General features: G+C 39.0%; 1 protein-coding gene across 1 annotated transcript in view; it reads right to left on the bottom strand.

Moving 5' to 3' along the window:
- Positions 1–12,263, bottom strand: part of LOC144637779 (uncharacterized) — a 35,370-nt gene that overhangs the window by 21,983 nt on the left and 1,124 nt on the right. Inside the window, exons 2-9 of the mRNA XM_078496860.1 lie at positions 9,165–9,475; positions 8,668–8,880; positions 7,928–8,116; positions 5,450–5,600; positions 4,286–4,491; positions 2,977–3,211; positions 2,350–2,633; positions 458–2,032 (exon numbers count right to left, since the gene is read on the bottom strand). Of these exons, the coding sequence (XP_078352986.1) occupies positions 1,871–2,032; positions 2,350–2,633; positions 2,977–3,211; positions 4,286–4,491; positions 5,450–5,600; positions 7,928–8,116; positions 8,668–8,880; positions 9,165–9,473 (1,749 nt within the window). The 5' untranslated portion in view covers positions 9,474–9,475 and the 3' untranslated portion in view covers positions 458–1,870. The remainder of the gene's footprint in view (positions 1–457; positions 2,033–2,349; positions 2,634–2,976; positions 3,212–4,285; positions 4,492–5,449; positions 5,601–7,927; positions 8,117–8,667; positions 8,881–9,164; positions 9,476–12,263) is intronic.

The following is a 12,263-nucleotide window of genomic DNA, read 5'->3' as shown; positions in this document are numbered from 1 at the left end:
CAGTGTTACAATTTAGGCCGTAAGATTTGAGCGCTCTATAAGACTTTGTATGGAGTTTAAAGTAATTAACGTAAAACTGCGAGAGTAAAGTGTCTTGCCCAAGAACACAACGCAGCGCCCCGGCCAGGCCTCGAACCCCGGCCGTTCGACTCGGAGACGAGCCTCCCTAAAGAAGAAGCTTTACCCACACAAGAAAACATGACCACAGGTGAAAGGCCTTTTGAGCAGACTTGGTTTGAGCTGGGCTTCAAGAGACAACCTACAGACGGGTGTACAGACGAACAAGAGTAGTAACAGTTGCCTGATATTCACGACCAAGAACGTATTTTGTGCTAGTAGACATGAGCGGTCTCATGAGGAACCACAAGTAGGATCCTGTGTAATATTCAGGCTTCATGTTTTGTTTTTTTTATTTTCTTTTTTCACTTTCTTTTTAGTTGGTTGGGGCAAATGTGGCTGCAATGAATCTCGATCTATGGTCAAGGCATGTCCATGATCGTGAACTACTACTAGTTCGGTTGCGCCTCTTTATGAAGTATTTAGAATAGTTGTAATATAATGCAATTTAAATATGGTACGAATGAGACATTTAATACGAAGAAGAGTATGTAATAACTGATGTTATCATTTATTAAAATGACTATTGAATCTGGCTAAAACGTACATATTCAGAAGTCTCGGGTGTTCGGGGTTTGTTGATGTGATATCTGTGTCTATGCGTAACGTACAATACATTTTATAAAATGTTCAACTTGGTAAAATAACGCAAGCCTTGATTGGATGACTTTGTGGTTTGAAATCATGCAGTTTATTACGTCAAGTAGTGTTTTTAACGTTACTGTTAAAAAAGAAAATTGGACACTTTCAGTATTTGCGTCACGTACGCAACAGACTATGTAAGCTAGATTTATGTCGGAAGGTTCGCGACCGTGCACGGCCAAAAAATAGCACTTTATACACTTTATAAACATGTTTCCATAATTGCGTCCTCGTTTTGCCATCGTTCCATGTCGCACAGAGGCACGGATTGTTTTTGCTTGGAGCTGAAATCAATGCTTCCCGTGTGGCAAGACTGGGAAACGTGCGCGTGCTGTGGGTGTTTCTGGATGTTTCCTCGTTTTGTCAGGCCTTTATATGCATAAATTACGTTTCTACTGGTAAGTTAAGGTGGATTTCCACTGACGCGTAATTTTTTACGTGCGTGAAAAAATTTAGAGACAATGTATGAACGATTTGCGTAAACGTGTACGCAAGTCGTTCACACATTGTCTCTAAACATTTTCACGCACGTAAACGCAAGTAAAAAACTACGCGTCGGTGGAAATCCAGCATTACTCAGACAGAAGTAACTAACACCAGTTGTGTTTTGAGCACGGTCAACGCCAAAACAGCAAACGAAAACACGGAGCAAAGAACCTTGTAAAGGTTGATAACCATTCTCCTCTATTTACTATGTCTTCCTTTTATTTAAAAGTAGTTTAATACTTTGGGTAGGTTCATGCAGCGATTCTTGTAATTTATACAGAGAGAGTCTATGCCCTTTTATCAACATTAATTGGTATAGTCACAACAACAAGTAGCAAAATTAAGTGATAATAGGGTGGTTCTTTGATTAACTGTCGAAAGAAATCAAGTGTCGTATAATTATGTTATGGTTAAAAACAATTCAAGTTGCCTAGCCTAAAGCCGTCAGCAACAAAATCACCACACGTGACATGCTGAGCGCGTTTTACCGCGTTTGACATGGGTTAAAGGTTTTGCTTTGAGTTCTTGTTGGTCATTGCAAAGATTTCGTTTGTTGTGATTGTTGTGATAGGTCAGGTGTGATTACTTTGGTTTTGGTATTACGACAAAAAAGTCTAGTCTGTGTTTAATCTTCCTCGTCACTGGCCACCTGTTGTGGAGTCACACTTCTCTGAACTTGTCTTAGAAATTGTAAGAACGTAGGTAGCTTGGCCACAATCTGCTCTGGTTCCCAGTTTCCTTCCTCAAGTAGCTCGTCCCATTCTTTACAGTGAAGATGTATATCCGTCTGTACAAGGAAAACAAAGCAAAAGGATTACAATCAATCTCTGACTGCTTGTGATTGATTAACTGACTGACTGACTTCCTGATGACTCACTCACTGATTTCCTAACTGACTTTAGACAGACAGACTGACTTCAAACTGACTGACTGACAAACTCACTCACTGACGGAGGGACTGAGACTCGAGTGATAAGCCTAAGTTTGGCTTGACCTCTGACAAAGTATCATAAATTGCGGAAACTATACCTCCTTTTATTACAGTCCGAAAAAAATATAAGTTCCAGGAGAGGTTTTGAAAATTAAGGTCAATTAAAGCAATACCTCAGTGGCTATTTCGTCGAAGCCGCTCGCATCAGTCTCGACAGGATCCACGGTTTTTTCTTGATATTTAGAAACAAGCAAGCTAAACTGGTCTCCTTCCGTTGGATACTCATATATCTTTCTTAGACTGCGGCGCTGGTAAGACAGGTCAAACCCGTTTGGACGCTCGGAGCCTGGTGGCAACACCAGTTGATCTCCTTCAATTTTCATTCCCATGAGATAACTTTCTAAAATTTTGTCTTCTTCTTCGGCTTGAGGTGTCCTGGCAACAAGGTTAATTGGGCCTGGAGAAAAACCACATTAGAAAACGTAGAGTTATTGTTTGTCCACTAGTCTGCCTCATACACGCAAATCACAACTTCGAATTCATTAGAGAAGCATTGATGGCAGCGTAATGTTTACTAATTTCTGTCACCATCTTGAACTTTTTAGTGTCTTAAACAAAGTATCTGTCCAGACCTGAGATTCTTCGTCGGGTATGTGTCAGTGTGCAGCTATTAGCTATTATGAGAAGTAAAATTACTTTTGTGATACAAGATCCATAAGTGACAAGGCGTTCTGCCGTAACAGTAACAGAATGGCGGAAAGTAGTTGTAAAGCAAATTAATTTTACATGTAATTTCTTACATGTTTTAATGAACAATCGGTAATCGCATTCCTTGGATGCCATCAATATGTCCACTTTCATTCTCTGCCGTGTCTGAGCGCACATGTAAAAACATGGCATGTTCGTCGAATATCCCTGCTCATTAGGCAACACATGAGACGAGACAGTCATAACACCAAAGGGTGCACGAGAGAACGCCATAGAAGCTGTCTCGCCTCCTTCGTGCTCGGCAACATCTTTCTCCGTAAGCCATACCTAGGTAACAACACAAGAACTGAGTACGCAGTGGCTTTATGACTGACATGTACAGCACAAAGTAAACCAAAATAGTACATAGGAAGTAAATCAAGGTTATTTGAAAGTCATTTTTAAAACGAGGAAGAAGGGTGTTTTCGATTTTAGCAAAAGGCTTATGACGTCATGCAATATATCAAACACGAGATAGAGAGTTTCATCACATTTTCAAACATTCTCGTCCCCATAGCCCTTTCGTTTCTCTTAGCCGGCTTGGCCTTGGCACGAGGAAACAAAGGGCTCTGGGGACACAGGATTTCCGGTCTTCATGTATGCAGTACTAGTCATGACGTTTCAAAAGAATGTATGAGAGAGTCGTTACTTTTTCGACTTCCGTTTAGGAATTCTTTGTTCCAAACAGCCAATCAAAAAAATTCGAATTAATTCAAACATCCTATGTCCCCAGAGCCCTACGTTTTCTCGTGCAAGCCGGCTAAGAGAAACGAAAAGGCTATGGGGACGAGAATGATTTTCAAACACCTAGAAGATAGTTGAAAACATGATGCGCAGCGGAGTATTTCTGACGAACATTGAGGTGTTTGGAAAAGTGATGAAACACTGTCTCAATCGAAACTGAATTGAAGATCACATATCCAACACCGTCACGGTTCTGATTTCCTTTGTTTGAACTTGATGAATTATTTAACCTCGGCTCCAGATCTCTTGGTTTCCCGCTCTTTTTTGTTCTTTACCAAACATTAAACAGGGTCACAAACAATTTTATATTAGCTTGAAAATTTACCGGAAACTTGTACAAATTTAAGTCTGATCTGAGAACATCCGGTTTTCACATAGAGATGCAAATATAAAACTTTTCCAAAGCAGAGAAAACGAGACCTGGTTTAATTAATATGATATGGAAACATTCTCCTACCAGTACCATTTAAAAAACAGATCTGAAATTAAGTTCTAGACTAGTTAATTTGTTTATATTTAATTAATCAAGAGATTTGTTTGTCAGAAAACACATTCACAATTTCGAAATTCCACGCTCCTTTAAATGATGATAAAATGATAAACAATTTAAAAATGTACCTTAACACGAATATATCTACAAGTAGGGGAAAAGAAGATAAAGTCGTATCTTATTTCCTTCTTAGCTGTACGGGGATTCATGCTCCTTTCAATGCATTCAACTTCTATCTTTTCTAAGCCTCCGTTAAATTTTAACTTCCAACTATTTTTGTCCTCAAGTTTTTCTTTGATTTCCGCAAGGGTAAAATACTCCTCATCTTCGTCGGCTGAAACAGAATAAGGAAAAAAAATTTACATTCTTCATGGACAATCAATTATACCTTGAGGTTACTATTACATGTCAGCCGTAAAGTAATAATGCTGTAAATAAATATATCAGAACATATAGACTGATTCGGGTAAAAGTGTACTTGTGCTGTTACATCTGAAAAGCTTTTTATTTTCTTGCGAACAAGCAGCCACGCACTCGATTTTAGCCAGCGCTCTGGTTTCTAGATAGATCCATCATTGATGAAGCTTGTGTAAACCCGATTTAATTTTCCAATGTTCCTTTATGTACGACGCTAGCTTTATAGATAGACACGAAAGTCATCGATCGATTAATGGCTCTCAATGCCCACTTTTGGCAGTCGATTACTTTCTACACGTAATTGTCTGCCACATTTTGTTTCTTTGCTTCTTGTTTTTTGGTCAAACCCCTTTAAACTTAAAAGGCCGCCTTCATGTGGCCGCCTTGCTACACTCTTTCTACTATTATATCTGCCGGTCAGCGGAGTTACAAAAATGTTTACAGGTGATGTACCAACCAACCATGTGAGTGAAGCCGGGCTAGCCACTAAACTTCCTGAATTAAAAATTCAGTCGTAAATACCGAGGAAAAGACCTGTGGTCACGGTAGCTAACGAGAACTTTTTATTAAAGATACGTTAGATTAAAGATATGTATTGAGTGATGATTCAAACTGGGTTTCATGAAAGCGCATGGTCTTAGCTACAGCTGATCGTCGCAAGGAGAGCATCGGCTGTATTATACTTCTGACTATCAGGCGACAAACCGCTTTCTATATAGCTTACTTTGCTGGCGGGAGATTTTCGTACGCAAATACTTGTGCTCGCCGTTCAGCCTCCGAATCTACAGCACTGGCGCAAAACATTCCACCAGCTACATAAACGAAGGCTACTCAGCTACTGCAGCCGCAAAATTAGCAGTGAGTCTTTTTCTCACCTTCATCAACTTCAGTTATGTAGGCGTGACCGAGATGACACCAAATGTCTACTACGACCCTCTCCTCTTCATTTTCTTTGTGAAGTTTCTTTAACACCGTGAGAAGTTTTTCTTTCAGTCTGTCAATGCCAGTGAATTCAGGGGGCGCATCCTGTTCAATAGATGATTTGAATAGAGTTCATGTGTGTTGTTAGACTACCAACCTTAACGACATAAAGGACGTTCGCTTGCTGCATCATGTACACAAAACAAAGGTTTACAATAAGATTTGTCAGGAGACACGCATTGCACTTGACTCAGATTGAGCCCTGGCCTGGTTTTATAAAACGCCCGTAACACTTACGGGTATACGTAGGTGTACTCGTAACTTAAGTGAGTTCAGGAGCCCATCAACTGGAGCCTTCATCTCCCATACTAAACCTTGGAGTCAACCCTTTCCCGTATTAATTTATTTTTAGAACTAATCTCCCGGGGTCTCGCGCGGGAGATTTCGCACCTCTGTCAATCATTTGTCGCATTCCGCTGTGGCTACGAAAGCTGTGATATCTAAAACAATAGCGAAACGAGAAGGAAAGACTGCAGAATGTTGTTCCTTGTCGTCCTCTAAATTCAGTAACTGTATTTCTTCGAAGGAAGACATCAAGTAATGCTATGACTAAAAAACTGCAGAATTTTGTACAGGTCTGTTAAAAAAGTAAAAACAATTATTCGAATCGAAAGGCGCCGAGACCGATCTCGCAACTGCGAAATTACGAATATATTTTGAAAAGAGGATGGATAGGCGCAACAGATCGGTCAATATTATTTGCCGTGTAATTCTTCCGATAAGAAGGCAGCTTGATAAAAGGTTGATCGATTCTAATCGTTGTTGTGAACAATACATTTTACTGGGTTGTAAACATTCACACTAAACGAACGTATCAATGGTATAAATTTATAAACAAGGTACGCACTTTGGCCTGTACCAACACATTGCAAATCAAATTCTACAAGGCATTCAAAACTCTGAGTGAGAATAATTCAGCGGACAAGCGCTAGCTTGTGAACCCTTCGTGGCGAAGACACTAGCAGACATTAGAATAAAAATCTAAACAGCCGTTCCGGCTAAACGACCCATTCGGCTTTAGATAGTACAGGCATAGAGCTCTCTTTGGAAACATACAAAGCGAAAGAAATGTACGGGGATAAAAATAAGCGCATCACACGGTCTCTAACCGAAGAAAGATGTAACATTCAGGCCGTTGGCCTGTACGCGTATATTTTTAAAATTGTAAGATGCGCAATATCTCACCTCTGCAACAGCGACTCAACGATCTCTGCCATTATTCCAGTTGCAACTTTAGAAAAAACAAACACATATCATTTTCCTGAGGTTTTATTGGAAGCATGCATGATGATCTTGGATCTTGGAGCATACGGATAGTCAAAATGTGCATCGAAGTCATCATGTTTGTAGTGTTCGTCGCCGCATCAAACACGCGTTTGCCACAGCTCGGCCCATATTAAATCATTTCTGCTTTCGTTCGGGAAAAGATCTTACAAATCCAGCGTCAAATCTCACAGTACTGTTTACGTCTAACACTGCATGTAATAAGTCCGTGCAAACCAGAAATCGGTAAGATTCAAACAAGCAACTGAAGGAATTACATATTTCCGATCAAAGCCATGACTAAACTGACTTCATTTTCAAGGACAAAAAAAGTGGTTTATTAATTAACTTTTAACCGTTATTCATTCACGAGTAAACCAGGCTCTCTCGGCTGTAAAATCAGGAAAGAAGCAAAATTATAAAGGAAAACGGACAGGGAATGTGCGTACGACATTGGCCGCCATTTTTTTTTACATCGTCGCCCTAGCTACGCTGCATGTGGTCTGACCACAGGAACAATGTTTTCGCGGGAAATGTGTTTCTAAAAATAAAAATATACGGGAAAGGGTTGACTCAAGGGTACAGAACGTATGGAGGCTCCAGTTGATGGGCTCCTGGTGAGTTGCATTAAATCACTTTAGTGGTCCATTTACGAGGTACACGTAAGTGACTTCACTTACGATTTTCGTAAGTGTGCACTTAAGTGTCGTTTATGCAACAGAAATTGCGTGTGTTGCATAAAACTTTTTTTACATGAAAAATAGCACGTAAGTTTACGGAACCTACATAGGTCCCGTATCGTAAATGAAGTTGACGAGAATTTTTCTGAGAGGTGAAAGGGAAGGTTTTTGCCTTTATTTAATGCTAAAAATTTGCTTTGTTATCCATTGCTTACGTTTTAAACACCTCATCGACAAAATAAAAAACAACATAGATTTCCGACAGATATCGAAGTAAAATCACGTTTGAGTATCACTTCCACTCATTTGTTGTCTAATTTAATGTCTAATGTAGAAAGTCAAGCCTTTATACATATCTTAAATGAACAAAAAATTCAATCAGAAAAAAAAAAATTGTGGCCGAAATGAGCCACAAATGACTACAATTACCTCCATATCCGCTTCTGAAGGATATTCTTGTGGTTTCAGTTTATAGTTCTTTCCACCCGCGTTGAAGACATTTGGTAGTTGTACAGTGGTCAGTTTAAACTCGTGTTCCATGTCCAACTGGTTCGTGTCCACATGAACAAACCGCACCGGGCGTTGACCGGCTGATTGTGACTGTCTCATTGAATTGCTCTTGAGAAAAACAAACCACAAGTGATATAAATCATCAATAGACACATAGATCAAATCTCAAACAACGTGATGTCACATATTGATTGAATTTTTAATTTATTTGTTCTCAATCTATATTAGTGAGGATTTCGAGAAATTCTGGTTTCAATCCCGGTCACTTGGTTGATATAAAGTTTCATAAAGCTATACTGCATAAGGGCGGATCTATTGACACTAACAGCTCGAGGAAAAGAGTGAAGGATCCTTCTTATAATAAGAAGAAATCGCTTAATTAATATTTGACCACCTTTGCATTTTTAGATCCTTACTTTTCCCTCTCTCTTTCTGGAGCGCATTCCTGGGGACGTCGGAAATAAAAAAACGTCATGGAAGCAATGCTACACTCTCACTGTCCCTCTCCATACACTACGGTGTATAAATGGCTACTGGTGAATTGCTAAGGGCAACCTAACAAATATGCTGGCGAAAGGGGGAGTAAGCTGTGTTGGACTAGCATCCAATCCAGTGGGATTAGCAATTCTCCTTCTTGCTTGATTCATAGTAAGACTTACCACGATTTCCTTTATTTCCCGAATAGCTCTCTTTTGACTCTCAATCGATCCCTTGACACAGAGGGTATTCCTTTGGAAGACTTTCAATGTTGCCCCAGTCTTTTGTTCTATATCATTTAACTGCTCGCGGTTTTTTCCAATAACTCGACCCATGTATTTCTCGGGTATAAAGTCCAGCTTTTTCCAATTGCCCTGATCAGGGCTGTCTTCTCCCTGTGTATCGAGTGAACGGATATGAACAACTGGGTAGGTACTTTTATATCGTATTTTGTAAACTACCTTAATTAGTTTCTTGAATTTTTTATTGCAATCAGAACGAAATGAACAAAAAAATACTCTACTTACAAATGAAGGAAGGAAGAAAGGAAGAAAGGAAGAAAGGAAGGAATTGAAGGAAGGAAGGGAGGGAGCCGGAGGGTAAATTAATAAATGGTTAGGTCAGGAAAAGGAACACAAAAAATGAACAAAATTGAAAATAAAGAATGATTATAACGTACCCTTAAGATCATGTCAATAATCCTTTTAGCATTGGCGCGTTGTTCTTCTGTTCCCCTTAAGTGGACTAGGTCGTCTTTGATGAATAACTCGTGAACTTTACTCCGTTCCTTTATATCTTTTATTGTCTGTCCTTTTTTCCCTATTACAAGTCCCACCTTGTCCTTGGGGATTTGCATCACTTCTTCTTGGTAATTTGCATAAACTGCTTTATCATACCAGCTTGGTGCATCTTCACTTCTTCGTTGTCTTGGGTCATCTCTGCCTCTCTGGCTTCTTGATTCTTCGCCTTCCTGTGAATCACGCGACATGACTATCAAAGAAAAGAAATAGTTTACAAATGTGCAACGTATGGCCACACACATGGGAACAGGGCATACCGCACAGTTTGTCCGCTTGTGATTCAACTGCTTTCAGTCTCTACAACCTTTTTTACCACTAAAAACGGTTTTTATCTGATGTCATCAAAACTCTTAAATCTTATAAGGCTGCATTCATTATGTATGCTACAGGGGGGGGCAGAGGATTTTTTTTTCAGCGGCTCGTTTTTTTATATCCCCCCCAAGGTCCATACAAATTTTCATAATCCCCCCATGCAATCAGCCGAAAAATGAATACCCCCCCTCCTCCCTCACAAGAAATATCAAAATAAATATCTGTATAATAGTACACTACCTTATTATAGGAATATAACGAAGCATTTTAACAACGCGAACAAAATTTACGCGTTACAATAAAATTAACGCAAATTCAAGAAAGGTTCTGGTTAAATCCTTATAGTAAAAAAGTTAACATCAATAAAATTAATTCAAATTTTTGAAATTCGCCTTAGGCTGCATTCATTATGTATCCTACAGGGGGGGGGCAGAGGATTTTAGGGGGGTTCTCAAATTTTTAGAGCAAAAAAAGGGGGGATACGAAAATTGTTAAATATCTACTGGGGGGATGCTTATTTTTTGTAAGATTCTGTCTAGCTTTTGTAATAGTTTTAAAAAAGTGAAAAAAGAAATGATAAGTACAGCAGCTTCTTTCAAGGATTGTAAGCAACAAGGGTACCTCTATTATTCTGAGAGACTATAGTAGCTATTTGAAGTTTTCAAGTAGTGTGCCTGTCCTGTAGATGTAATGTTTCGATACAGCATAGAAAGTAAAACATCTAAAATGAAAACATTTAATGCAACCTCAGTCTAAGCAGTGCAACTTTATTGAATCAACGAATGCAAAAGAAAACAATGTAATTCGATCAGTGCACAGTTTTATGAAATTGAACAACAAATGTGCACTTTAATGTTCAATGAAAGGTGCGAACAATATGACTGGAAAACTATCGCGTCCACGTTTGAAAATATGAACAAGCTATACGTCGAAGAACTTAACAAATATTTAGACCGTCATAAACTTTCTCTCCTTGGGAAGAAAAATGATAAGATAAGGAGAATAATGGCACACGTCGCACTTGAGAGGAATGATGCTGAACGGCCGGAAAATTAGGGTGAAGAGGATGGCAACAGCGGAGATGAATCCGTGGATGAGTGTGATAGTGAGAGTGATGATGATGATGAGGTTGTTGCTTTTGTCGACGAGAGTGACAGTGAAACGGAGGTTCCTGTCAATACTCCTGGTAGTACTCGTACACGAGCTGGCAGGCTATCTATACCTAATTCGCGCTACTTAGACTGGCTGGCATAGGTATGACATAAACTGTCAAAACTCTCTCGATGTTGTTATTAAACGTCTCTTGAAATCTCAAAAATATATACCGGTAGTGTACTATTATACAGATATTTATTTTGATATTTCTTGTGAGGGAGGAGGGGGGGGTATTCATTTTTCGGCTGATTGCATGGGGGGATTATGAAAATTTGTATGGACCTTGGGGGGGATATAAAAAAAACGAGCCGCTGAAAAAAAAAATCCTCTGCCCCCCCCTGTAGCATACATAATGAATGCAGCCTTAATAACAAGTATCGTTAATTTCCTATAATAAGGTATATATGTTTGAGATTTCAAGAGACATGTTTAATAACAACATCGAGAGAGTTTTGACAGTTTATGTCATACCTATGCCAGCCAGTCTAAGTAGCGCAAATTAGGTATAGATAGCCTGCCAGCTCGTGTATGAGTACTACCAGGAGTATTGACTGTCACTCTCGTCGACAAAAGCAACAACCTCATCATCATCATCACTCTCACTATCACACTCATCCACGGATTCATCTCTGCTGTTGCCATCCTCTTCATCCTAATTTTCCGGCGTTCAGCATCATTCCTCTCAAGTGCGACATGTACCATTATTCTCCTTATCTTATAATTTTTCTTCCCAAGGAGAGAAAGTTTATGACGGTCTAAATATTTGTTAAGTTCTTCGACGTATAGCTTGTTCATATTTTCAAACGTGGACGTGATAGTTTTTCAGTCATATTGTTCATATCCTTTCATTGAACATTTAAGTGCACATTTGTTGTTCAATTTCATAAAACTGTGCACTGAATTACATTGTTTTCTTTTGCATTCATTGATTCAATAAAGTTACACTGCTTAGACTGAGGTTGCATTAAATGTTTCCATTTTTGATGTTTTACTTTCTATGCTGTATCGAAACATTACATCTACAGGCCAGGCACACTACTTGAAAACTTCAAATAGCTACTATAGTCTCTCAGAATAATAGAGGTACCCTTGTTGCTTACAATCCTTGAAAGAATTAAGCTGCTGTATTTATCTTTTTTTTTCACTAGCTAGACAGAAGCTAGACAGAATCTTACAAAAAATAAGCATCCCCCCAGTAGATATTTAACAATTTTCATATCCCCCCTTTTTTTGCTCTAAAAATTTGAGAACCCCCCCTAAAATCCTCTGCCCCCCCCTGTAGGATACATAATGAATGCAGCCTAACTGTTAATCCTGCAAATTTTAATATTCTATTCTTGTCACCTATTCTAGACATGAAGAACATTACTCTCTATGCCAATGTTGGTACCGATTTAGTGCTTGATTTTTTCGGAAACAAATCATTATTAACTTTCCTGACGTCCCGGATGAAAGTGTTTCTAAATTGTCACAAAAACGGATATCGTTATGTCATAATTTTTAAATTGTCA

The sequence above is a fragment of the Oculina patagonica genome, chromosome 14 (assembly GCF_052425735.1).
Source record: "Oculina patagonica isolate OP01 chromosome 14, crgOcupat, whole genome shotgun sequence".
NCBI classification, from domain to species: Eukaryota; Metazoa; Cnidaria; class Anthozoa; order Scleractinia; family Oculinidae; genus Oculina; species Oculina patagonica.
This window is presented reverse-complemented; position numbering and strand designations above follow the sequence as displayed.